This window comes from Ctenopharyngodon idella, chromosome 14, assembly GCF_019924925.1.
Source record: "Ctenopharyngodon idella isolate HZGC_01 chromosome 14, HZGC01, whole genome shotgun sequence".
Classification (NCBI taxonomy): Eukaryota; Metazoa; Chordata; class Actinopteri; order Cypriniformes; family Xenocyprididae; genus Ctenopharyngodon; species Ctenopharyngodon idella.
Genome location: NC_067233.1, coordinates 22,460,482 through 22,487,876, shown reverse-complemented (window position 1 = coordinate 22,487,876; position 27,395 = coordinate 22,460,482). Strand labels below are relative to the sequence as shown.

Sequence of the window (27,395 nt, the reverse complement as noted above, 5' to 3'; positions counted from 1 at the left end):
ACTGGATAAAAATTATAGTTTACTATATATTCACATAGAAAACAGCTGTTTTAAATTGTAATATTTCACAATATTACTGTTTTGATTAAACAAATGCAGCCTTGGTGAGCAGAATTAAAAAAATAATAAATAAATAAATAACAAATCTACTTAATCTATGAATGTTGATCAAAATGCAGCAGTTTAAATTACTTAATAAAAGGTAAAATAATAAAACCTGTTTACAGCGGGTAGGTTCAGTAAAACAGCTCAAGTTGTTTGTTGTTGACAAGTGTATACAATGTCTAAATATGTAGAAAAACTGGCAATTTTTCCAAGATGCTTACAACAATCTTATGTGAAAGTGTAACTCAAAAAATGCTGTTTTAAAAGCAAAAGGTAGTTACACCAAATATTGATTCAGTTAATGTTTAATTATATATATATATATATAATACACACACACACACACACCCATACTACCAGTCAAAAGTTTTTAAAAAAAAAAAAAAAAAGTCTCTTCTGCTCACCAAGCCTTCATTTATTTGATCCAAAATACAGCAAAAACAGTAATATTGTGAAATATTTTTACAATTTAAAATATCTGTTTTCTATTTAAATATATATTTTAAAATGTAATTTATATCCAGTGATCAGAGCTGAATTTTCAGCATCATTACTCCAGTCTTCAGTGTCACATGATCCTTCAGAAATCATTCTAATATGATGACATTTATTAATATTATCGATGTTGAAAAGACTTGTGCTGCTTCATATTTTTATGGAAACAATGATACAGTTTATTTTTCAGGATACTTTGATGAATAGAAAGTTCAAAAGAACAGCATTTATTTGCAATAGAAAGCTTTTGCAACATTATAAATGTCTTTACTGACACTTTTGATCAACTTAATGCATACTTGCTGAATAAAAATATTAATTTCTTTCCAAAAAAAAAAAACCTATTACTGACCCCAAACATATGAACAGTAGTGATAATGTTACAAGAGCTTTCTATTTCAGATAAATGCTGTTCTTTTGAACTTTCTATTCATCAAATAATCCTGAAAAGAAATTGTACATGACTGTTTTCAACATTGATAATAATCATAAATGTTTCTTGAGCAGCAAATCATCATATTAGAATGATTTCTGAAGGATCATGTGACACTGAAGATTCAATTCAGCTTTGATCACTGGAATAAATTACATTTTACTATATATTCACATAGAAAACAAGTTATTTTAAATTGTAAAAATATTTCACAACTATTTATTATTTTTACATAATTCCATATTGACATAATTCCTCTCCAAACTGCTTGAGAGCAAGCAAACAGCGGTCTTAACCACTAGGTGGCGCTCTGTTCTAAGATCAGCTGAGTGCTTAAAAACAAGGTGTGTTCCTGAGAAATGGTACAGAAAGCAGAACAACTCCCTGAAACCTTACCTTATTTCTGTTTCAGTCTTGTTTCTCAACTCTCTGTCAAGCTGTTTCCTTTTTGTGTTTGTTTAATTCAAAAATACATGCAGGGGGAAAACCCGGATGATTTAAGAGAAGAAAATTGGTTTTAGAAATGCCTTTTGCAATTATAACACTCTACTAAAGACTGTGAGTCCAATGTATTATTTAAATGGGGTTTGTGTTGTTAGAGTTGGTGTGTTGCATCATATGCTGCGAGTTGCAGGGCTTGGCAGCAAAGATAAGATATGAGACTCAGTGTGTGTGTGTGTGTGTGTGGACAGTATGAGGATAGGATTGCACAGCTATGCCTTTAACTAACAACTTGCATTGCCTCTCTCATCTCTAGAGCTCAAGATTTTCATTCCAGCTACAGTGTTGGGCTGATCTATGTACAATTCAGTAGTGCACTTAATAAAAACAAAAACAAAAGATGAATGCAATGTTGAATACAGCAATACACAACATCTGCGTATAAATATATGTGATATAATAGCCTAAATATCACAACTGAACTCTCAGAAACATGAAACTTTTGGCAATTTTCCATTCACACACAGCCAGCACTAAAGTGTATCATATCTACACGTTGCAGCTTAAGTTTCTTTTCAGCCTGCTTCGCCTTTAAGAAGCAATAACGAAACAACGAGGAAGTGAAAATGAAATCGACTTTCGTATTTCAGCTTGCAGCCAATGAGCAGACCAGTTCAAAAAAACTACTATGGCAACGGCTTAGCTTATGAATATTTAGTAGGTCCAGAGACGTTGCTTTGGGTTGAGCTCTCTGTAGCGTCCAGTAAATGTGAATTTCAACGTATTTGTTTGTTTTACATGTAGTATTGCGATATAAACAATACACTCAATCGAATATGTGACAGGGAATATATAATACAATAAGGTGCCAGTGATGCTAATAAAAATAATAACAACATACAAAAAACCCCAACAAGACATTGAATTGTATTTTCTCGCAATATATATAATATTCATGATCAATATAATATGAATTTTCCTTGTAAAGTAATACAATCCGATTTGTATTATTTGAATTATTATTTTTTCCCGTTCATTTTATAAAAGAAATCCACTTACGAACAAGTCTGCTTTTCAGCCAATCGGTGCGCGAACGTCTCGCTACGTAATTAATATTCATTAGCCATGACAGCGTTCATTCTTGACTCCCTCCCACTTATATGCGCCCGCTCTGGGTGCCATCCAATCAGATCGCGAACGGCTCGCTGCGTCGTTAATATTAATGAAACAAAGCCTGCGCCTTAGTAGGATTTGTAAACGCGAAGTAAGCGCACAACACACACACGCACACACGCACACTGGGGATTTCCACCCAAGCGCTTGTTTCCTTCACTTGTTTTGCTTTCGATCTGAAGAGCGAAATCAAACCCATTTGACTTTTCGTTTTGTTATCGAAAACTACAAATTGTCAAGACTCTTCACAGACTATTTTGCTTTTATTCCTGGAGTGATTTCCACGCGTCGCAGGTAATAAATCTCATTTCCGCATGTATTTATGGGGCTCATATGAATATAAGTGGATGTTTATGCTGTAGGCCACGTAGAGTTGCTGGGGTGAGTGTAAAATCGAAAGTCAAGGGGTGTTTGGATCCAATGGGAATCAAGGGATGTTTATTTTCACTTTTGAGTTCACTTGACAACACTAACACACTTATTTGGGGAGGTTGAAGTCAACTGGTTCAGTGTACTGTAAGAATGATCGGGCCACACTGGACGCCACAATGCAATTTCACAGTAAGTACTGTGTAGAGCTAATGGATAACGTGTGTTTTATGATAAAATTATGTTGTTGAGAAGTTTGCATGGACTTATGGATATTGTTATTGCTGTTGTTGACTTACATGGATATGTACAGGGTGTAACATGGGCACTGCAATGGAAAGTCACTGTCATGAACTGGTGCACCAATATCTGTATCCAAATTCTGTCTGATAAGCTGGTAAATATAGCTTGATATTCTCATAATAGCATAACCAAACACTAAAAACTAAAATTAATAGGGGTTCTTTAAGAAATAGTGCTTTTAAAAAGCTCTCTTTTTTTTGCCATAATCTAATGCTGTCCTTTTATGTTGGCACCAGATGATGTCAAAAGTCTAAAAATAGACAGAAACAAATGTCCACAATTAAATATCCAATACAGGTGGGCTAAAATCACAATGCATAATATGATGCATCCCTACTTGGGTTATGGTTTTGTGTCTTAAAAATATTGCTTTTTTATTCCTCAGTTATTCAGTTTCTCATGTTAGTATGTAGTATGCAGTGAAATGCATGTATGTTGTTGGTCTATGTTGTGATTGCCTTTGTTCACTCTCATTTCCTAGTGGACCATAAAAGCTCAAAGGTCTAAACGGATAAACAGATGATTTTAAAATGCGAGTTTTCATTGTGATTAACTATAAACCTTTTTACAAGCTCAAATTGGTTAATCTGTAACTTGTGATTTGCACTTTGTGAAAAGAAAACAGATCAAGAAACATCAAGCAGTTTTGATGTCTGTCATCGTGCATGATCGACATTACAGGTTTAGCCACATGCACTTTTCTTAGATAAACTCTCTCTCACTTCACTTCAGCGTCCTCTGTTTGTGTTGACTCATGGACCACTTGGTTTCAACTCAGGAAAACCAAAAACGAATCATCTCATAATCATTTAGTTTGCAGTAACTTTCAGTAAATTGTGATTCAGATGGTCTCCCCTGGGGGTTTGTTTTTAGAAATAGGGTTAAAGTTTGTCATCTTGCTTCCTGGATAGTCATGGAGGAATGTACAACCTGTTGAAGGAGGAAAAGTTGCTGTCAAACTTTGACACATTCCAGACCGCTCTATGTCTCTCTCTTTCTCTAGGCCAGCATGCCGGTAGAGAGAATGCGTATGAGGCCATGGTTGGAAGAGCAGATAAACTCATGTCAAATACCGGGTCTCAAATGGGTCAACAAGGTACTTTGACTATGCTAGTATAAAACTTGTATTTTTACAGCATTGCTTTGTTAAAACTGCAATCATCATGAGCAAGATGCTATTATTTGTGAAGCTTTTTGTCATTTGCAAGCGACTGTGTCCACATGCGCAGGGTGTGTCTTGGCCTGTCACACATTTTGCATGTTCTTTGCCTGCAGGAGAAGAGAATATTCCAGATTCCATGGATGCATGCTGCGCGACACGGCTGGGACGTGGAGAAAGATGCTCCTCTCTTCCGAAACTGGGCTATTCATACAGGTGCGGTCAGCATGAAAAACTGTCATATATGCATGTAAACATAAACGCACATATACTCATTCTATGAACAAAATATTGTGCTTACTAGGGCTGGGCATTGACACAAATTTCACATTTCGATTCACAAGCTTGTGATTCGATTTCGATATCGATTAATTGTTGTCTATCAGGTACAATACATGGCAAATTTCCTCAAGGAAAAAATCTCTCTCAGCTAATTTATTTTTATTTTTTTTATTACGAAAGAGACAGTGTGCATTAATCAACATTCAGATAGATGTAAATATACCCAAGTTAGCCCAAAGGCTAATATAATGCTGTAAACCATACAAGGAACCCCCTTTGTTACATCACTATTATTAAAGGTTAAAATTAAAGGTGCAGTAAGCAATTTCTGAGAAATGCTGTTCAAAGTTGATCGGACTGAGCACCAAAACACACTTGTAGCCAATCGGCAGTAAGGGGCTTGTCCACTCTGTACTATGTTTCAACATTCCTTCTGATGTTCATCCATGTTTATTTGGTGCTGTAACTAGTAGTAAAGAGATGAGATGAGATGATTGGTTCACTTGATTGATCCCTGCTGCCGCTTGAACTGAGGCGCTACAGCATCTATTACGCCACATTAAAGAACGCCAAAACGGTATTTATTATTGTTTGAATTTTGTAATAAAATTGACAGAATTTGAAAGCTGAGACTTTGTTTCACATCAGAAGTAACAACGCACAAAGATTATTGCAATTTATTGGATGAGAGGCACTACAAAGCTTTGTTCATTCATCAGCTGAAAACAGCATAGACTGAAAGATCGATTCTTGGGATTTAAGAATCGATGTTGGTTCTTCAAAATGAGAATCGATTAAAATCAAGAATTTTTTATTTTTTTTTTATCCAGCCCTAGTACTTACCCTTTCAAAACTCACTGTCACAATGTGAGAATGCTGTTTTGCATTTGCCAAAACTATCTGAGTTGTTGTTGGCATGTTGCATTGTGGTTGCTTGGAAGTTCTGAATGGTTGCTGGGGTTTCTAGTTGGTTTCTAGGGTGTTCTGAGTGGATGCTATGTTTTTCTTGTTGATTGTTTGGATATTCTGGTTTGGTGGTTGCTAGGACTTTACTGTTTGGTTGCTAGTTCTAGGTGGTTGCTAGAGTGTTCTGAGTGGTTGCTAGGGGTTTGCTAGATGGTTGCTAGGCCGTTCTGGGTGGTTACTAGTTGGGTGGTGGCTAGGGTACTCTTGGTGGATGCTATGGTTTTACTAGTTGGTTGACAGGGTGTTCTGGGATGATGCTTGGGTTTTACTAGTTGGTTGACAGGGTGTTTTGGGACGATGCTTGGGTTTTACTAGTTGGTTGATAGTGTGTTCTGGGACGATGATTGGGTTTTACTAGTTAGTTGATAGGGTGTTCTGGGATGATGCTAAGGTTTTACTAGTTAGTTGATAGTGTGTTCTGGGATGATGCTTGGGTTTTACTAGTTGGTTGATAGGGTGTTTTTGAAGGATGCTTGGGTTTTACTAGTTGGTTGATAGTGTGTTCTGGGATGATGCTTGGGTTTTACTAGTTAGTTGATAGGGTGTTCTGGGATGATGCTAAGGTTTTACTAGTTAGTTGATAGTGTGTTCTGGGACGATGCTTGGGTTTTACTAGTTGGTTGATAGTGTGTTCTGGGACGATGCTTGGGTTTTACTAGTTGGTTGATAGTGTGTTCTGGGACGATGCTTGGGTTTTACTAGTTGGTTGATAGTGTGTTCTGGGACGATGCTTGGGTTTTACTAGTTAGTTGATAGTGTGTTCTGGGACGATGCTTGGGTTTTACTAGTTGGTTGATAGTGTGTTCTGGGACGATGCTTGGGTTTTACTAGTTGGTTGATAGGGTGTTTTTGAAGGATGCTTGGGTTTTACTAGTTGGTTGATAGTGTGTTCTGGGACGATGCTTGGGTTTTACTAGTTAGTTGATAGTGTGTTCTGGGACGATGCTTGGGTTTTACTAGTTGGTTGATAGGGTGTTTTTGAAGGATGCTTGGGTTTTACTAGTTGGTTGATAGTGTGTTCTGGGACGATGCTTGGGTTTTACTAGTTAGTTGATAGGTTGTTCTGGGATGATGCTAAGGTTTTACTAGTTAGTTGATAGGGTGTTTTTGAAGGATGCTTGGGTTTTACTAGTTAGTTGATAGGGTGTTCTGGGATGATGCTAAGGTTTTACTAGTTAGTTGATAGTGTGTTCTGGGAGGATACTTGGGTTTTACTAGTTAGTTGATAGGGTGTTCTGGGACGATGCTTGGGTTTTACTAGTTGGTTGATAGGGTGTTTTTGAAGGATGCTTGGGTTTTACTAGTTAGTTGATAGGGTGTTCTGGGATGATGCTAAGGTTTTACTAGTTAGTTGATAGTGTGTTCTGGGAGGATACTTGGGTTTTACTAGTTAGTTGATAGGGTGTTCTGGGACGATGCTTGGGTTTTACTAGTTGGTTGATAGGGTGTTTTTGAAGGATGCTTGGGTTTTACTAGTTAGTTGATAGGGTGTTCTGGGATGATGCTAAGGTTTTACTAGTTAGTTGATAGGGTGTTCTGGGACAATGCTAGGGTTTTAGTAGTTTGTTGATAGTATGTTCTGGGACGATGCTTGGGTTTTACTAGTTGGTTGATAGGGTGTTTTTGAAGGATGCTTGGGTTTTACTAGTTGGTTGATAGTGTGTTCTGGGATGATGCTAAGGTTTTACTAGTTTGTTGATAGTGTGTTCTGGGACGATACTAAGTCCAAAATGTCCAACACTACATGATATATGTGATATTTTCATTCTTATATATAGTTGCATCGTTATTTTCATAATTAATGATGGCAATGCAAATCTAAAAAGCTGAAGTGATCATGAAATCTCATTCTGTATTATAAGTGTATCCGGTTTTCCACTGCCATTTTTTTAGGTAAATATCAACCAGGTGACAAACCGGACCCCAAAACATGGAAGGCGAACTTCCGCTGTGCTATGAACTCCCTGCCTGACATTGAGGAGGTGAAAGACAAAAGCATCAAAAAGGGAACAAACGCCTTCAGAGTGTACAAGATGCTGTCAGCGTCTGAGAAGCATTCAAAAAGAGGTCAGTTGATAACACACATCCATACGGTCGCTAGCTATGTTTACATGGACACCTATTGTTTCATTCCAATCGATGAATCTGAACGTAGTGTTTACATGAGCGCCAAATAAAGTGATTGGGTTGATGTGCGCGTTTATATGTCACAAGCTTCTGATCGGAATTGATTTTTTGACATGCGCACACTGCACAAATATAGTTTCCCGCTGTTGGCACATACTAACCTTTCTCCTACATTGCCTCTTTTCTTTGTTTTATAGAACAGACTTAATTTTTATCTATTTCGGTTCAGACGACGAGCACATGAACCGTTGTGCCGTGCTGCTAGTATTTATCAAGCAGTAAAAGCGCCCTTTCCCGTGCCCAAAACCAGTCGTCTGTGGATGAGAGTCCAGTACAAGGACTGGTGGGACGTTGTTCTGTTCCACTTCACAGATGATGAGTGGAAAGAGAATTTCAGAATGACAGGACAATCATTTATGACACTTCATTCAACAACAACAACAGCTCATTCCGTACGTCATTACGCCATTTTTACGCCATTGCACATGCGCGGTACTCTCCAGTTTCGGTTTTTAATCTGATCAAGTGTTTACATGTCCTTTGACGTGGTTACATGTAACTTTCTTATTCTGATAGTGCTAGTAGTCCGATTACAATCAGATTATAAGGGTCCATGTAAACGCAGCTACAGATCCTTCATTTCATTCTGACATGCCTGGACATGATGATGTGGAGTTTAAAGACATTTCTGTGATCAAAGCAGGACCTGTTTGTTTAATCAAATCCAAGAGTGGTATATCACTGAGATTTTATCAATATTTTGACTTGTATTTATTTTTATATTTTCTCTTGATTTTAGTTAAAGTTTTAGTATTTTTGATGTGTGTTTTTGCCATTTGTATTTTAAATATCTATGTAGTTTTTATGAATTATTGTTTCAGTTTAGTTATTTTAGTAGAATTTAAACTACATTAAAATAAGAAACTAGCTGACTAAGTTGCAACTAGCTGAAATAAAATAAGTTCATGGGGTTTTTTTGCATTTTAATTTATTTGTTAAAATTGATTTAAAATTAAATTAATTTCAAGTGACACTTCTTTTATGGTTTTAGTTTTAGTTAACTATAATAATTCTGGTATGATCCCACTTAAAGGGTTAGTTCACTCAAAAATGAAAATAATGTCATTTATTCCTCACCCTCATGTCGTTCCACACCCGTAAGACCTTCGTTCATCTTCGGAACACAAATTAAGATATTTTTGTTGAAATCCGATGGCTCAGTGAGGCCTGCATAGCCAGCAATGACATTTCCTCTCTCAAGATCCATTAATGTCCTAAAAACATATTTAAATCAGTTCATGTGAGTACAGTGGTTCAATATTAATATTATAAAGTGACGAGAATATTTTTGGCGTGCCAAAAAAACAAAATAACAACCGTTATGAATCTTTTGTGTCGAATCAGCGGTTTGGAGCACCAAAATCACGTGATTTCAGCAGTTTGGCGGTTTGACACTCGATCCGAAACATGATTCGACACGCTGATTCATAACGCTCCGAATCTTCCTGAAGCAGTGTTTTGAAATCGGCCATCACTATATAAGTCGTTATTTTGTGTTTTTTTGGCGCACCAAAAACATTCTCGTCGCTTTATAATATATATATTTGAACCACTGTACTCACATGAACTGATTTAAATATGTTTTAGTACATTAATGGATCTTGAGAGAGGAAATGTCATTGCTGGCTATGCAGGCCTCACTGAGCCATCGGATTTCAACAAAAATATCTTAATTTGTGTTCCGAAGATTAACGAAGGTCTTACGTGTGTGAAACGGCATGAGGGTGAGTAATAAATGACATTATTTTCATTTTTGGGTGAACTAACCCTTTAAGTAACTGATCTGTGTTTAAAAAAATAATGTGGTTAATATGTGAATGAAAGATCATAGTAGTTTAGATCATAGTAATACTAGTATAAGTATAAAGTTTACTACAGTTTACTAATTACTTAAACATCATAATGTCCCTAAAATGGCTTCATTATCAAATAATTTAGGAAAGATAATTTCCTATTTTTTTGTTTTGATTTTGGGGGTGAAAAAGGACATAAAATGGTGAAATATTCTTGACAGGTTTCTTGATATTCACTCTTTTCTGAAATTTGTTTGCATGCATTGATCTAGATTTGTGTGTCTGTGTTTCTCAAAGGAAAAAAGAGAGGACTTGAAAAAGAAGAAAAGTTAAAGGTATGGACTCTCACTTTTGGGTGTATACTATTGTATGTGGCGTCAGAAAAGCTCTAATGATGGAGGTTATTAGATTCAGATGTGTATGTACTGTATGTGTTTACTGCAGGTGGTGCGAGCGTGCCCTGTCCCTTCCAGTTGGGAAAACAGTAATGGCTCTTGTAAAACTCCAGTGACAGTCAAGCAGGAGGAGGATTACTATAGTACAGGTAGGTGAAGTGAATATCCTGCTCCGCCCTGCACACCTGTGCTCCGGTCATGTGAGGTAATTCAGGTGGAACCTGTTCTCAGTACAGCAAAGGAGTTAGGATTTGAAACAATATCTGGTCTGTGGATTGGGTTTTATATGTGCACTCTCTCTCTGTCACTCATTTTGTTCCTCAGACTAAAGATAATCTGATATTCACACTTTTCTACACAACCAGTTATTGATTTTCTAATATTTAATCAACCAATAAATGACACTATCTTAACGAACAGCAACGACACCAATTCAACCAAATTACTAAAAATAACTTAACTGCTATTCAAGTGAGTATTAAAAGTCACACTTTTAAAGAAAGAAACTTAAAATACCTCTGAAACACGATGTGTTTTTATTATTTTATTTTAGTGCTATTTTTGTGTATCATTAAAAAAAAAAAGGTATTATTTTTTATTATTATTATAATAAAATAATAATGATATCAAAATATTTGACACAAAAATACAAATAATTATTATTTTCAAAATAATTATAATAATAAATACACATCAAGCCATTCAAATGTGTTTGGTTTCAGGGTTATTTTAAGTTTCTAAAAAACATGAATTTTAATATAATATAATATAAGACAACCCTGAAACATAACAATTTGAATGGCTTGATGTGCATTTTATATTTTTATTATTATTTATAATAATAATAATTTTTATATATTTATTAAATATATGTATAAAATATAGTTTCAAATATTTTATTATTATTAAAATATATTCTTATTATTATTACTATTACAAATAGGTCTGTTAAAACGCTGTTATCACTCAGGGTTATTTTAGATATCTCTTTAAAAAAAGCATGACTTGTGGTTTGAGAGAATATGAAAGGGTCCTTTTTTGTTCAGTGTTCAGTGCATTTTCCTCAGTCACTTGTTGCAAATACCCAGAATGCTTCAGGCATGTCTTGATTTTGCATTGTCTCTCCTGTCCTAGTTTACACACATTATAAAACACATGAGTCACTTCACAGCCGTTTGACTTTCTCTCGCGTTTCTCCAAAATCAAACACCTTATAGTCTTGAACTTTTTATGCCACTGAGTTTGACCTGTAGAATAAAAGTGTGATGTTTAATTCTCAGTCCAGCAGCTGTGTTTATAGCACCTACATGTTGTAAACAGTCTCTCACAATGGCGGCGGTTTGCATTATTAAAGAGCTTTTTGATTTTCCTTTAGTATTGAAATTGTATGAATGGCTGGTGTTAAATGCAGAAAGTTGTCATTGGCAGATTGGGGAGTTTTTGGGTCAATGTCTGGGTCATATTTCACCCCATAATCAAAAGAGGAAAAAATTACATTACATTCTGCTTAAAAACAAACAAACATTTTTTTTACTTTTTTCATGCCAGTTTTCTTTATCAAATAACCATTCCCGTACTATAATTACATTAATTTTCATTAATGTATTAATCGTATTATCCAGACCAGAGTTTGTTTTTTAGTTTTTATTTTATTATTATTTTATTAATATTTCAAATTAGCTTTTATTTATATTTAGTTTTCATGTTAATTTTAGTAATTTTTTTGTAATTTCATTATGTACTTTTATCATTTTATTATTTTTATTTTATTGCTATTTAGGTTTAGTTTATTTTTATTTCAGTTTTAGTTTTTACTTATTTCCACTTAATAATTTTAGTGCTTCAACTTAAACATATTTCAGTTTATTGCCAAGGCAACAGATTTTTGTTTCGTAATATTTAACTAATATTTCTATTTTATTTTCAGTTAACAGAAATGTTTTTAATAGTTATAGTTTTAGTTAATGGTAAAAACCCAGTTTTTTTTTTTATTTTTTTTTTTAGTTAATATGTTATATGTTAATTAATATGTTAAATTAATTGTTATATTCAATACAACAAATGACATAAATACATATGCAATTTATGCAAAACATGTTTTTTTGTTTTCCCCAGTTATTTTTGGAGGTGAAATATGACCCGAACACGTTCTTGACAGGTTTTCACAAGATTCGTCCTTTTACATTTGGGATGGGATATGATCACATGGCACCTATCATTCTGTCATGGACCTGTTTATCCAGATCTCCTTGTTACTGTGTTTGTTTATTCATGTCCACTGTTCTCCTTCAAACTCAGTAACGCACACTATTGGGGTAAAAGGTGAGCTTCGTGTGTTTGTTTGTTTTGTAAGTCAGCATTGATATGAGGTTTGTGATACACATCGAATTGGCACAGCAAAATGAACAGCAACGTAATTCATTTACAAAAAGCCTTTCAGCCGGTTAATTTGTTTTTAACCTTGTTTCCTCTGCATCATTTCATTACGGAGTCATGGGAAATGGAGTTCAGCTACATGGACCGGAGGGATTGCGTCCTGAGTGAAAAATGACACAGATCTGGCACATGCCCCCTTAAGAAACACGCTCACTTCCCACTTCACTGTTCTCCATATTCACTCTCTCTTCCCTCTTCTCCTTCCTCAGAGGCTGATGGGCGGAGCCCTGCGGACGACCACCTGATCATCAATGATCTGCCTGACGTGTGTCAGACCATCGAGGTGGTGACAGAAAACGAGGAGCAGGCCGTGACCTCCAGCGACCTCTACCCCTTACAGATCTCCCCCGTCTCCTCGTATGGAGGTTGGTTGGAAACATATACTCGCATCCCTTTAGTATGGAAGCTTGTTTCTGCCACAGAATATCAAAAAATAAAATAAAAAAGGTAATTGCGACTTTATATCCCACAATTCTGACTTTTTTTCTCTCAGAATTGAGAGATATAATCTCACAATTCTGACTTTTTTCTCGTAATTGTGAATTTATATCCCGCAGTTTCGACTTTTTCCACAATTGCAAATTATAAAGTCCGAATTGTGAGATATAATGTTGAAATTTTGAGAAATAAAGCCAGAATTGCGAGATAAAAACTCACAATTTTGACTTTTTTCTCACAATTGTGAATTTATATCCCACAATTCTGACTTTTTTTGCAATTGCAAGTCCAAATTTCAAGATATTAACTAGTTTATATCTCACAATTCAGACTTTATAACTAGCAATTACGAGTTTAAATCTCATAACTTGCGATTCTGACTTTTTTTCTCGCAATTGCAAGTTACAAAGTCCAAATTGTGAGATGTAATGTTGAAATTAAAAAATGAGAAAGTCAGAATTGCGAGATATAAACTCAAAATATTTTTTGCAGAAATTTTTTCGCAGTTGCAATTGCAAATCCAAATTGCGAGATATAAAGTAGTTTATATCTTGCAATTGCAAGTTATAAAGTCTGAACTGCAAAACATAAAGTTGCAATTCTGAGAAATAAAGTCACAATTCCGACTTTTTTTCGCAACTGCAAGTTATAAAAACTCGCGAATTGCGAGATGTAAACACAATTCTGAGGAAAAAAAAGTCATCTCTTAACTTTTTTCTAGCAATTCAGATATCTCACAACTTGGACTTCATAACTTGCAATTGCGAGTTTAAATCTCATAACTTGCAATTCTTGCAATTTTTCCTGCAATTGTGAATTTTTATCACGCAATTCTGATGTTTTTTTTTCCAACTGCAAATGATCAAGTCTGAATTGCTGTCTTTTTGCGGATTCATATTCCACAATTTGAACTTTTTTCGCAGTTGCAATTGTAAGTCCAAATTGCAAGATATAAAGTAGTTTATATCTCACAATTTGGACTTTATATCGCAATTGATGGACTTTATATTGCAGTTTATGGACTTTTTATCTCAAATTGTGAGATAAAACGTCTCAATTACCTTTTTTATGTTTTTATTCCATGGCGGAAACAAGCTTCCGTACTTCAGCCTTGACTATATTCATATTAATCCAGCATGGCCTTCAGAGCCTTACAGCTTTTTTGAATTTTGACGCTGTAATTTTGGACATTTCCACACATTGAACTGTGGCACTCATGCAGGAGGTGTGGGTTTGAATTTGGCCTGAACCATGATGAAGCAATCCTGTTCTCCTCACCATTTCCTGAAGTATATCCACTTTTTAATCAATAGGAATTTCCAAACCTTGTTTGCTTTTCAGTGGCCTGTGGAAACCGATACAGGTGATAGACTTGATCTTGTGTGTAGGGCTTTGCATTTATTCACATGTGCGTTTCTTTTTCGATTTTGGCTTCCAACGATTATGAAAATATGATAATCGAGATAAAACGATTGTTGTGCACCATTCCGTTCCTTTCACTGTCGCTCTTCCTTAAAAGCCCAAATTTAACTTGCAAATCAGTAAAATCATGTAAGGTGACTTTTCTAAAATGGGACGTGCTTGGTATTAAAAAAAAGAGTTATTAAAGGCGCAAAGTGAAATTTGAGCTTCAAGTGCATGCCTAAATGGTCAAATACACACAATTATTTACGTAAATAAAGTTGGTGGTGTCTTAAGTGAACATAAACATTTGAGAAGATAGAATGTGTATCAGTATATTGGATTCGTGCATCTCTTAAAGTGACAGCAGCCTGATATTCCTGCTGCCGTCTGTGTCATTAAAGTTAATCAAACAACAAAAGACAAAGAGAAAATCACTCGCTGCTCTTGACTGAATAACTTTAGTAGCTTTAATAAGAATCACAATAAGAATCAAAGCGAGTTTAATTCTTAAAGTGAAGACTGCTGTTTTATTTTACATTTGATTATTTAATTTCAGTTGTAGCCTGTTAGCTGAATACTTCTTGACATTACTAACTGTTTACTTATTTTTTAATAATTTTACATTAGTTTGCCTAGTATTCTGCTATGGTATCGAAATTGGTATTGAGAATTGTGAAATTTCGCTGGTATTTAGATGTCATTGCAAACTTTTACTTGATTGCAAATATATACTTGATATATATCACTACCATTATATAAATTACCCATATAAGGTTTTGGTCAGGTGGCCCACTCATAATATTATTAAATATTCATGATTACAATATTGACAAAAATAATCATGATTATGAATTTAGCCATAAACCTACTTGTGTTTGTGGGCAAACAAACAAGCATTAGAAACATTCTTAGATCAAGATACATTTACTTGAGAAGCAAAATTATTAAGATTTTAAGTCTTGTTTTATGAAAAAATAAATAAATAAAATTAAGTGCGTTTATGCTTAAAAGTTAATTTTCTGACCCCACTGGTAAACTTTATTTTGATAAACATTTCAGAAAACAAGACTCAATATCTTAAATCAATGTACTTTTAAATTGTACAAGTAAATGTATCTTGATTTGTGTTTAGATATTTGTACTAAGTATTTTTTTGCAGTGCAACTGCTCTCCTTATTTAAGAAAAGGTGTTAATTTTAAATCAGATTGCAAAATGTACTCTTAAAGCATTTGACTTTCATCTTGAATCATGGTTTGAGGGGTTGAGATGTGTGCTGGCCATGTGTGTTGGTCGTGTTGTTCAATGTCCATTAGAGATCAGCCCCTCCTCTCAAGGACACGCCGTCTGCGTCAATCCAGCCATACCTCTGTACTGTAACAGAGTTAATATGTAACGCTGAGGTGAGAACACATTCACTCTCTCACCTGCATGTGCTCGTCACTCATTATGTGATAAAAGTTTGACCCACTTCATGCAATAATGGATGAGATTTGCAAGTGAATTCACTTCAATAGCTAGATTTTACATTTTGTGAGTCACATTTGCATGTGCAAAACTGCAGCTGCATTTTAGTATTATTTATATACTATTATGGTGTTTATTATTATTTAGAATTTTATTTTTATATTATCAGTTTTTAAGTAGAAGTTTTGGTGATTTTGCTTTTGTCATTTTCATTAGTTTTAATTTATTTTTATTTTTAGTTATGTTAGTACACAAAAAAATTAAGCCTTTTTTTAAGATTTACGCAATTTAATTAGTAGTAAAATTCTATCGAATTGAAGTGAATAATCCTTATGTATTTTATTTGAATACTATTAATTAAATTGCGTAAAACTTTTAAAAAAGGCTTATTTTTTTATGTACTTCAACTTTATTTTAGTTTAAGATATTTTTATTTAAAATTTCCAAGGCAACATTTCTATTTTTCATTGAAGTGTTTTAAGTTTACATTTTTCATCTAATGTTTATATTTTATTTCAGCTTTATTTCAGTTTCCAGAATTTTAATAGTTTTAGTTTTAGTTAATGACAACACCGGCGATGATGTTGTCATGCAGTTGTTGTGTTGTTATTTGGTTTTAAATGTGTTGCTATGCAGTTGCTAGGGTATTTTGGCAAGATTCTGTGATATCATCCTTTATTGTAACTCTGTGGGACTTTTTTTCGTCCATTTTATTGACAAAAATCATGTCTAATTGAATATATTTAAAACTTTAATGTTAGGTGCGATTAATCGCGATTAGGGAAAAATGTGCGATTTAATTAATTTTTTTTAATGGAAGTTGCGCTCGTCTTTTCTTCTCTATTGTAAAGTATATCCAAGTGAAACGCTTCTGGAACAAGAACAAATGTAGGGCGGGGCTTGATTTTGTCTGTGGGGAATTGATTGGATGGTTGTGGTTTGCTATTGGTGGATCTCATGTGAGTGACAGGTTGCCCCGCCCAAGAAGAGGGAGGAGAAGTTATTCTGATTCAAGATCAAAAGTTTTTTTAATTTTAAAAAAAATAATGTGCACAGATAAATCACTTTTTATAAGAACCTCAGTAAAAAAAAAAAAGAATTGTCAATGTTGATTTCATGGTGACTTTAATACTCTGGGTTTATTCCAATCCTGTATATACGTACTGTAAATACGAGTAATAGTTATGCCTATATCTTGGCAAACTGTTTCCAACTATGGCACAGGCCTGCTCTGAAACTCCTCTTCTGATAAGAAGCCTTCCAGCTCGCTGCTAAAAGCGTGAAGTGATCCAAGACCACAAAACTACAAGATCCTGGCTCACAGTTACAGCATTTCCTTCTATACGTGTTGCTGTTTTATCCTCTTCCCTATGGGAGCTAGTTAGGAATAAGGAATGTAAACGACTTCCTAGAGTAGTTGGAAAAATACTTTATTGTGTCTTTTATCTGCAGTGCTGTCTGCTCCGTGTTGAACGTGAGATGAACTCTGAGCATTGTTGGAATTGTGGGGCTTGGCTTATGAGAACTTGTTTTATTAGCGTGAAATTTACCGTACAGTACCACTTGTCAAAGTGTTTGCACACGGACGGGAATGTTGACTCATGTCCTGTTGTTCCGTGTTTTCCAATCAACAATCTTTTTTTTTTTCTCAGATGTGCCTGGGGCTGAAAGTGTGTGGTTTTTATGGCATGAAACATCTTGCTCAAATGTTGAGATATTCATAGTAAACATAATGCCAGACAAACAAAAAGCAAACTTTCTCCTGGTATTTATGATTTATGTTGTCCGGTATCTCCATAACCCTCGGTGTGGAATTAAAAGAGGCCATATTATGCCCTTTTACAAAGTCTTGATGTTGTTTTTGGGCTCTACTAGAACAGGTTTTCCTGCTTGAATGTTGATTATTTTCCTCATATTCTCCATATAGCTCCTCTCTTCCCAGTCTGTCAGTAACACTCTGTTTTGTTCCTGTCTCTATGAAGCCCCTCCTTCTGAAAAGCACAGTGTGCTCTGATTGGTCGGCTGGAGCAGTGTGTTGTGATTGGTAATTTGGGAAATGTCCCGTTCCTTACCATAACCGCCAGTTTCAACACACTACTAACTAACTCAACCAGGCCCCGCCCCTTTATTCTGCGTATGAATGATTTAATGTTATGTGTTTGTTCCTGTAAGAAAAGTCAAGACCGCAATGGAGGCATTGCTCAAACAGCAACATTACACACTGAAGAAAGATGAATGTGAAAAAAGCATGATAGGTCCTCTTTAAACTATATTTCCTCATCTGAAATAATGACTAACTCTGAGGATACTGTATCTCTCAGTCAGTAATCGGTTTAATCAGTTAAAACTTTCAAAGGGTTAAATATCCAAGCTGTACAATTTTTTCATCAGATGATCCCATGCTTTGTTTCATCCGCCCATACACAATAACCTGTCTGTCAGGAAATCCTTGATGAATCAGTCTGACCACTTTTCTTTCTCTCCGTCTTCCAGCAGAGAGCGATACAGACAGCGCCAGTGAGGAAGACTCCAAAGAGGTATGTGCAAAACCCATCCAAACTATTTCCCTTTGCGGAGCTGAACAGGTTTAGACACAGAATAGGCTGATAGTGTGAGTGTGAAAGAGTGATAGTGGCCAAAAGAAATAACTAATGGGTGTGTACAAACAATTCCCAGAATTCTTTTGTGTACATGTTTGTTTGTTTATTGCAACAGCTTCAGGGGAGTGAAGAACTGAATTGTGGTTCTCCTACAGACACTAAAGGCCAAAAAATATACTCTACGACAGCATTAACACACGGCAAATGTGGGGGGATTTCAGCAGTCACTCCTACTAGCCACTTTGGCGGGTTAAATTTTACCCTATATATAGCCTAAATATACATTTTTTTTAAATTGCAGTCTTTTAAAAAGGTATCTAAAATAATAAACCGAGCAATGTTTTCAGAAATATCAATTTTCGATAGATATTGATACTGAAATATCTGAAACGCTTCCAATACTAATTTTCCGCAGAATAGACACACGATACCAGCTGCTCTTTCTCTCTCCCTCATCTCTCCGACAGCGAGTTACACACAAACCGCCTCGTTTCATTTGCTCAGGATGAATATTGTTGGTGTTACAGGGCTTGAATTTCAGTGTGGGACTGCACGTATTGCGCATAATTTTACTCATTCCCACAGATTTTGTTCTCACACCCAAAGTGCACCACATAAAGCCTCCTCTCGGTACTAAATTGAGTTCTTTTATCGCTGCTTATTGTGCTTAAACAGTCAAAAACACACAAAATAATGTCAAAATGCCGGCCTTGGCGAGTATTCATGTAAACACAGTCAGTTATGTTTAAAGTGAACGTAAACAGTTGAGAAAGAAAACGCATGTGTAACAGTATAATGGATCCGTGCGTCAGCTCTTAAAGTGACAGCAGCCTAATAAACCTGCTGCCAAATTATGAGATGATATTAAAAATATCTGTGTGGCAGTTTTTTCCCATGGAATCGATGTCAAAATTGTGGCCAGTGAAAATGCTGAGTAGCTAGTAACTTTGGAAAACTACTAGCCACAGTGTCTTGTGAGCAAAAAAGTTCATGTCAAGCCCTGTACGACAGTATGCAAATCTTGATTTTATTTCACACAGTGTCTGAATTTACTTAAAGTCAGCATGAAATGGAAGTTGCTCTCATCTTTTCTTGCCTATTGTGACATATATATTGAGTGAAACGGCTTCTGGAACAGGAACAAATGTAGCACAGGGCTTGATTTTGTCTGTGGGGAATTGATTGGATGGTTGTGGTTTGCTATTGGTGGATCTCATGTGAGTGACAGGTTGCCCCACCCTCATCATGAGAGAAGAATAGAGATGCTGCAAGAGGGAGGGGAAGTTATTCTGATTCAAGATTACGAGGAACATTAATTTTTAAAAAAATGTGCACGGATAAATCATTTTTCCATTATTCCAAAAAAAAAAGAAAAAATAAGAAAAGCATTCTCAGCATTGCCACAATTAATAGGCACTATCAAGTAAACTTCATGCTGTCTTTCAGTTCAACTACTGTAAATGCAACAGTTTTAGGAGAATCTTGCTGAGAAAGTTAGTGTTTACATGTTCAGTGTGATAGCTCTATCGCCCTCTTGTACTGAAGTACGCGTGTTAATATACAGCACCACATGCCAAAAATGAGCTTTTGCATATGTGCATAGAGTATGTTTCTGGCCTAACATGGATAAAGAGCACTGATCCAGAGTCTGTGAAAGGGTTTTTTGTGGCCTTGGAATTGTGCAGAGCAAGTTTTCACAGGCTGTTTCCTCAGTCTGCAACTCTGGGGGTTAAATTTATCAAACGCTGTCAGTGCTTGTTCAAGTGTTTGCTCAAGCTATTGCAGTATAGTAAGATTACTGGAATTTGTCAGTTGTCTAACAAATCTCATTCACTTCGGCTTCCTGCACGATCAGTCTTGGCCTGTGATGCTCTCCGAGCGATGTCACAGCTGTTTTTGAGTAAACTAGTCTTGGGGGTCATTTCCTGAGTATACTGTTTTGTAAGTAGTCTTGTCCAAACGTGCCAGATCTATGTAAATCAACTCTACCTTACTAGATAAATCTGTTTTGGTGCTTACAAACAAACAAGCATTTTAACCTTAACCTTTTTTGATGCAGAAAACCTGTTATATTTTGCAAAACAATTTATTGTAAAAGTGCATTTTAAGCCTTATCTATAATAATATGTGTAACATACTTTATTAATGTATTTACAAACTTTGCAATGTTTTGCATTGCAAATGCATTCAAAAAAATCATTAATTATGCGCAGTCATATACAGTAGTGGGCAAAAGTGAGGGGATATTTGTTTTTAATGACCCTACAAGTTTGATTAATCCATTAAAATAAGAGGAAAATATTTTATATTTTTTAAGAATTTTAAATATGAGGGAAGAACAAAACGTTAAACTTGGTTAAGGTATATATCTGACAAAATTATTTGGCAAAAAAGGCTTTATTTCACTATGCAAAACAAAAAAGCATTAATTTGACTACATCATAATCAGTTATTGGTTCTTTCATGTTTTTTTCATGTGTTCATAATTTCTCTGTTTGACAGCCTGGCCAAAAATTATGTCTGCACAATTTGGCATGTTTCATTGCGTCATTATCACAAATAAAACAATCGACTCCAAGCACAACTGAGCAATATGCTTACAAAATCTTTAATAATAATAATAATCAATTTTCCTAGGCTGGACGTCACTTTTGGCCTGTATTTGTGCATTTGAATTTTACCTAATTCCTTTTAACATTTTTTGCTACTTGCAAACTCGAATAAAGATGCAATTAAGGGAAGGGATGTGATTATTGCATTTAATTGGACAAAAGTGCAAGATGAGTCATCAATATTTTGGTCTGTTTTTAAATGCATACAGTAGATCTGCTAAAAGACTTTTTTGAGTAAAATATATTTGTGATCAAAGCTACAGACATGGACTAAAAGCCACAAAAAAACTATTTTAAAGGATTTTAAAATCCCTGGTCTTGTGATTTAATGTTTCACGCCTGAAAGATTGTGGCTTTTCCTAGTTCCTGTTTGCAAGTGCACAGTATCTGTCCACACATGCAAGTTCCAGTGTGCATCTGGGTAAATGTTACATGTTAGACACGCTCAACCCCCTGTTTTCGGTTCCTGTACCTCAGAATTCTGATGCAGAACAAGACAGGAGGGGGAAAAAAAGAAAAAGAGCAAACAGTGACGTGAGGTTTCTCGCTGATTCCGGCAAACATCCCGCGGCTTGTTAGAAAACTATTGAAATAGAAAGATAGAATCTCTGATTCACCCGTTGTAGCCGTAGAGGACCGTCGTCAGCTTTCACAGGCTGATTAAAATGTCATTTAGGCTTTGAGCAAGGGGAATTTTGCTTCACCTGCAAAAGCACAAACTTCACAGCAGGATAAAACAGCCACAAAACTGTGACATTTGGACACATATGACTGAAATGTTTCTCATGATCGTACAAATCTTTAAAGTAAATTTGACCTTGTTTAGTTTATTAGGTATCTAACAAAAGCAAATATTTAGAAATTGATAAAAGAAAGAGAAAAAAAATGAAGTCATTTACTGATATTTACTATATATTGTCACATATAAAGAATACAATTACTAAAGTTATCCAACCGAGGGCATAAAGTGTTTATATTTTTTTAATATTGTTTTTTGATTAATTTGGATTAATTTTAATATATATCTATATAGATAGGTAGGTAGGTAGATAAATAAATAGATTATTTATGTATGTATGTGTGTGTGTATATATATATATATATATATATATATATATATATATATATATACATATATATATTTAGATAAATAGATTATATATGTATAAATTCATGAATATATACATATATAATCTATTTATCTAAATCTATTGTAATTTATTTATATATTATATATTTATATTATGTCAATTTCAGTTTATTGTATTATTTGTTTTTGTTTTATATATTATATATATACAGTTGCAAGAAAAAGTTTGTGAACCACTTGCAGAATCTGTGAAAATGTGAATAATTTTAAGAAAATAAGAGAGATCATACAAAATGCATGTTATTTTTTATTTAGTACTGTCCTGAGTAAGATATTTTACATAAAAGATGTTTACATATAATCCATAAGACAAAAAAATAGCTGAATTTATTAAAATAACCCCATTCATAAGTTTGTGAACCATTGATTCTTAATACTGTGTGTGGTTACCTGGATGATCCACGACTGTTTGTTTGTTTTGTGATGGTTGTTCATGAGTCCCTTGTTTGTCCTGAGCAGTTAAACTGAGCTCTGTTCTTCAGAAAAAATCTCCAGGTCCTGCAGATTCTTCAGATTTCCAGCATCTTTTGCATATTTGAACCCTTTCCAGCAGTGACTGAATGATTTTGAGATCCATCTTTTCACACTGAGGACAACTGAGGGACTCAAACACAACTATTAAAAAAAGGTTCAAACATTCACTGATGCTCCAGAAGGAAACACGATGCATTAAGAGTCGGGGGGTGAAAACTTTTGAACAGGATGAAGAGGTCCAAATTTTTCTTATTTCCTTTAAATATCAATTTTTTTTATTTAGTACTGCCCTTCGGAAGCAACAGAAGATACTTACATGTTTCCCGGAAGACAAATTAAGTACAATTTACCTTGATCTTCAAATTCCAAAAGTTTTCACCCCCCGTCTATTAATGCATCATGTTTTTTTCTGGAGCATCAGTGAATGTTTGAACCTTTTTTAATAGTTGTGTTTGAGTCCCTCAGTTGTCCTCAGTGTGAAAACATGGATCTCAAAATCATTCAGTCACTGCTGGAAAGGGTTCAAATATGCAAAAGATGGTGGAAAACTGAAGAATCTGCAGGACCTGGAGGATTTTTCTGAAGAACAGAGCTGGTTCACATACTTATGAATGGGGTTATTTTAATAAATTCAGCTATTTTTTTTGTCTTATGGATTATATGTAAACATCTTTTTATGTAAAATATCTTATTCAGGACAGTAGTAAATGAAAAATAACATGCATTTTGTATGATCTCTCTTATTTTGTTAAAATTTTTCACATTTTCACAAATTCTGCAAGTGGTTTACATACCTTTTCTTGCAACTGTGTGTATATATATATATACACAATTATATTTAACAAATAACCAAATAAGAGCTGTTTTTATTAATACCTCAACAATTTGACCAACTTTTTTGGTTCATTTGTTCGTTCGGGTCATGTTCACATAAAGTCTAACATAATGTTTGACTTTACATGGAAGATTTTTAAGCTGTACTTGAAGATCTTTTGTCCCCGATTTTCATCTTTTAGTTTTTGTGATAAATTTGCCCTCACGTGGCGTCAGGAAGCCAGCAGATCCTGCAGTCTGATGATAGCCGGTCTGTCGTCATAATTATGTCAGTAAAAACAATAGAACCTATAAATAATCTTTGATTTGAAGTGCTGTTAGAAAGATTGCTTTATGTGCCAGCTATCAGTCTGAACATGAAGCGAACGTCTTACAGGCAGTTTCTAGAGAGAACAATCAAAGGCACAAAGTTACGTGTCAGAGAGGAAATGCAACCAAAGGTGGTGAGCAGAGCGCTAGTGTGTGCGGCATTATCATCATCTGAACAGAAGGAAGTGTGTGTGTTTTTATGACATGGCCTCAGGTTGTAATTCATGAAAATATACTGATATTTCCTGGTTAGAATATTGACAGATTGTAGGCGCAAACCTTTGTGTTCTTGATCAAGATACTGAACCTCAGGTTCCTTTAGAGCAGGTATTACCAAACTTTTTGTCAATCGAACCCTGACAAAAAATATAGTTTCTTAACATCTCCATTGATATTTTAAGTAGTAATTTAAATTATTTCGCAACACATTTGCATGTTCAAAATTCTCAGATGTCAGTTAATGGTCACGTGACATTAGGGCTGGGCGATTTTTTTCGTGACACTCACTGTGTTTTCATCGTCTAATGAGGACATGAACACATGAACTTCATCTCCAGAGCTGCTTTGAGAGTCACTTCACTAGATTTTCCAGTAGGGGCTGGCAGCAGACTTAAGGGGCGAGTGGAGCTCCACTCAAGGGTGGAAATATGTCACCTCCACTAGTGGAGCTAGCTACAGCTATGGCCACCAGGGTTGCCAGGTTTTCACATCAAAACCCGTCCAATTTCTCCTCAAAACTAGCCCAATTGCATTTCAGGGGGGTCCCACGGTAAAAATCGCTTTCCGGGGGGTAAAATTCATGTTTTTGGCGGGGCCCCCCTGGTAAAATTTGCATTCCAGGGGCTAAATATCACGTTATTTTTGGTCGATTCAACCCGCGGACTTGGCAACACTGATGGCCACTGGGCATGCGCACATCAGTATTGCGTCATTTAATTACTGTATTTGCATTATTGTAAGGGTAGGTTTAGGGTTGGGGTAGGTGTAGACGTTAGTAAAACACAATCTGATAAGTAGTAATTTTATTAATTGTTATTTTATTGTGAGATTTTGCCTCACTGTGTTATTTTAACACAAGCCATCAAAACTAAAATAGATTACGCCTAGTCGTCATGCAACATCAGCTAACACTGGTGAGACATCAATATTGCTCATCAGAAAAATATAAATCCATGCGTTTTTCTTGCATTGCACATTACGACAGCGTTAGTCTGCCAGTGTAGCGATGCTGAGGTAAAATTATTCAAGTGGTGGTGGCGTATTTCCTGTTCGAGAGTGGAGCTCCACTCGCCCATGGTCTGCAGCCAGACCCCACCGTTTCATTTGAGAAAAACTACCGTCAAATACACACTCTTCACGACAAACTGTCAAAATAAAAGTTCGGTTTAACTTCAAGAAATTATGACAGAAATATATCACTACTGTATGCTAAAATGTACATCTCAAAGTAATGATAATAATAATAGTATTTTTAAGGAATATCATAAAACCAAGATATTTTTTCATCCATGTTTTAAATTTATACAGTTCTGTTGTGCAGCATCTTATTTGACAAAAAATAAAAATGCAACGTTTGTTGTAAATTAATTGTTATATTTTCATTTGATTACATTTTAAAAGCTTGCTTTAATTGTTATAAATTTGTATTAAATCATAAAACACAGATTCCTAAAAAAAAATTGAATTTTTTTTTTTGAAAAAACAGAATTTAGGGAAAAATAAAATGGATTTCATGGGGTGCTAAATTAAAAGGAAGGTACTCTGTGGAGTTTAATTGTGAACAAACAAGTATACAAGTTTACATTAATTCTCTAACAAATATGTGGAAAGCATTTCCTTCCCCATTAATGGTAAATGAATATTGTAGTAAATATCGATATCGTATGATATGGAAAAAATATCAATTTTTTTTTTCTTTTCTTTTTTTCTTCGCCATATCAACCAGCCCTACATGACATGCAGATAAACAGATAAAATATTTAATCTTTTTTAGTATGTGCTTTATTTTTATTTGTTTTTTTAAATGATTTATATTTTATAAAAGTTTACAGAAAAACTGGGTAAAAACAAATAAAATAATAAAAGTAAAATGAAAGTAAATACATTACTAAAACATTTGATTATAATAAATAATTTTAATTAAAAATATTTAAATATTTATTTATTTAAATAAAATTTACATTAAAATAAATAAATAAAATGGCTAAAATAAATAATTATAAAAGATTTAACTACATTTTGATTAAAATAAATACAAATTGATTTTAATGAATAAATAATTATTTAAATATATAATAAAAGGAATAATGTAATTATTAATCTTCCAAATAATGTTTCATACATATTTACATTATACATTTTTCACAGTATTAATTTGTTCTTTCTACATGGAAAAAAATTGGGTTCATATTTGGGCATCTACAAGATTGAAAACCCCTGTGCTACATGACAAATTAGCATTTAATATTAGTATTTTCTGTTTCTTCATTTGATAATCACTGACGTGGCTCTGTTTTGTCCTACAGCGTATTCAGGCCTCACTATTTGGACTCGAAGACAAGAAGATGCGGATGCCCCTGCCCGGCATGTCCTCTTTCATTTCCCCCGACAAGCCCAACTTCAAGATAACCACTGTCCGAGACTCCACCCCCTTCACCGGTGGGACGTCCTGGAACATCCTAAACGCCCCTTTCCCCTCGTCCCCCCTCACCCCCGTACCCTCGGTCCAGCCGCCGGTCCACGAGAACCGCGCCAGCGTCATCATGAAAACCTCAGACGTGTCCAAATCCTCCGTCAAGAGCTGCTGATGATGACACCTGCACCTCGTCCAGGTGTGGAGACGTGGAGAACACTATCATCGCCTTTGATAAAGGACCTACAAGCTCACGGGACAGACATGGACCATCCGAGGGGAGGCGAACCTGATCCTCCCAGACAGGAAGTGACCTGTGAGCTTGAATTCAGGGAGATTTTGAGCGCAGTGACGTTTGTCCGTAAGTGATCCGCAAGCCATTCTGAATGTGTATATAGGAGGGATCGTTGCCTAATTGCCTTTAGTCGCCCGAGCACCTTATGGATGAGCACTGGCTACAGTAATCAGTGACTTTTGTAGCTCGCAATCAAGGATAGACGTTTTACGAGCCTGCTCCAGAAAAAGCGTATGCAGCATAATTTTAACTTATCTTAAGACCTTCAGTGTGAGCGAATATATTTTTATACCTTTATGCAATGGATAGTACTTGGCATTTTACATTATAGGCCCTGTGATGTAAGAAATCCTGTGTGAATTTGTGTTTAATTTGTGGTTTTTATGACAAAGCACTTGTTTTTATGATTTTGTTTTTTTTTTTTAAGAAAAGAAAAATGTAACCTTTAAATAACGTGTCTCTTTCTACTGTATGTGAACGTAAAGATGTATATGTCCTGCTTGTCTTTGTGTCTACGGCTGTGTATTCAAGTCCCAGATAATGTGTGTGATCTTTATACACATACAAGGGCTTCTGTAATGATTTCCTCAAGATTCTGGTGTATAAAAATCATGTGATCATAAGAATAAATGACAGACTACAGTG

General features: G+C 35.0%; 1 protein-coding gene across 3 annotated transcripts; it reads left to right on the top strand.

Moving 5' to 3' along the window:
• Positions 1–2,731: 2,731 nt before the first annotated feature.
• Positions 2,732–27,395, top strand: irf2b (interferon regulatory factor 2b). Of its 3 annotated transcripts, none has more exons than XM_051859986.1 (9): positions 2,732–2,941; positions 4,323–4,415; positions 4,595–4,694; positions 7,620–7,793; positions 10,004–10,041; positions 10,151–10,250; positions 12,747–12,902; positions 18,338–18,381; positions 26,349–27,395. In XM_051859986.1, the coding sequence occupies exons 2-9, from the start codon at positions 4,329–4,331 to the stop codon at positions 26,628–26,630; spliced, it is 981 nt and encodes a 326-aa protein (XP_051715946.1). In that variant the 5' UTR covers positions 2,732–2,941; positions 4,323–4,328; the 3' UTR covers positions 26,631–27,395. The 3 variants fall into 3 exon arrangements, with proteins under 3 accessions (XP_051715946.1, XP_051715945.1, XP_051715944.1); XM_051859985.1 differs by lacking the exon at positions 2,732–2,941 and adding an exon at positions 3,016–3,208 and having other exon boundaries at positions 18,341–18,381; XM_051859984.1 differs by lacking the exon at positions 2,732–2,941 and adding an exon at positions 3,017–3,208.

Coding starts and splice junctions, on each gene's coding strand:
- irf2b (XM_051859984.1), top strand. CDS start 3,170: ATGATCGGGCCACACTGGACGCCACAATGCAATTTCACA. Junction 3,209..4,322: donor CGCCACAATGCAATTTCACA/GTAAGTACTGTG, acceptor CTCTTTCTCTAG/GCCAGCATGCCGGTAGAGAG. Junction 10,251..12,746: donor GGAGGATTACTATAGTACAG/GTAGGTGAAGTG, acceptor CTCCTTCCTCAG/AGGCTGATGGGCGGAGCCCT.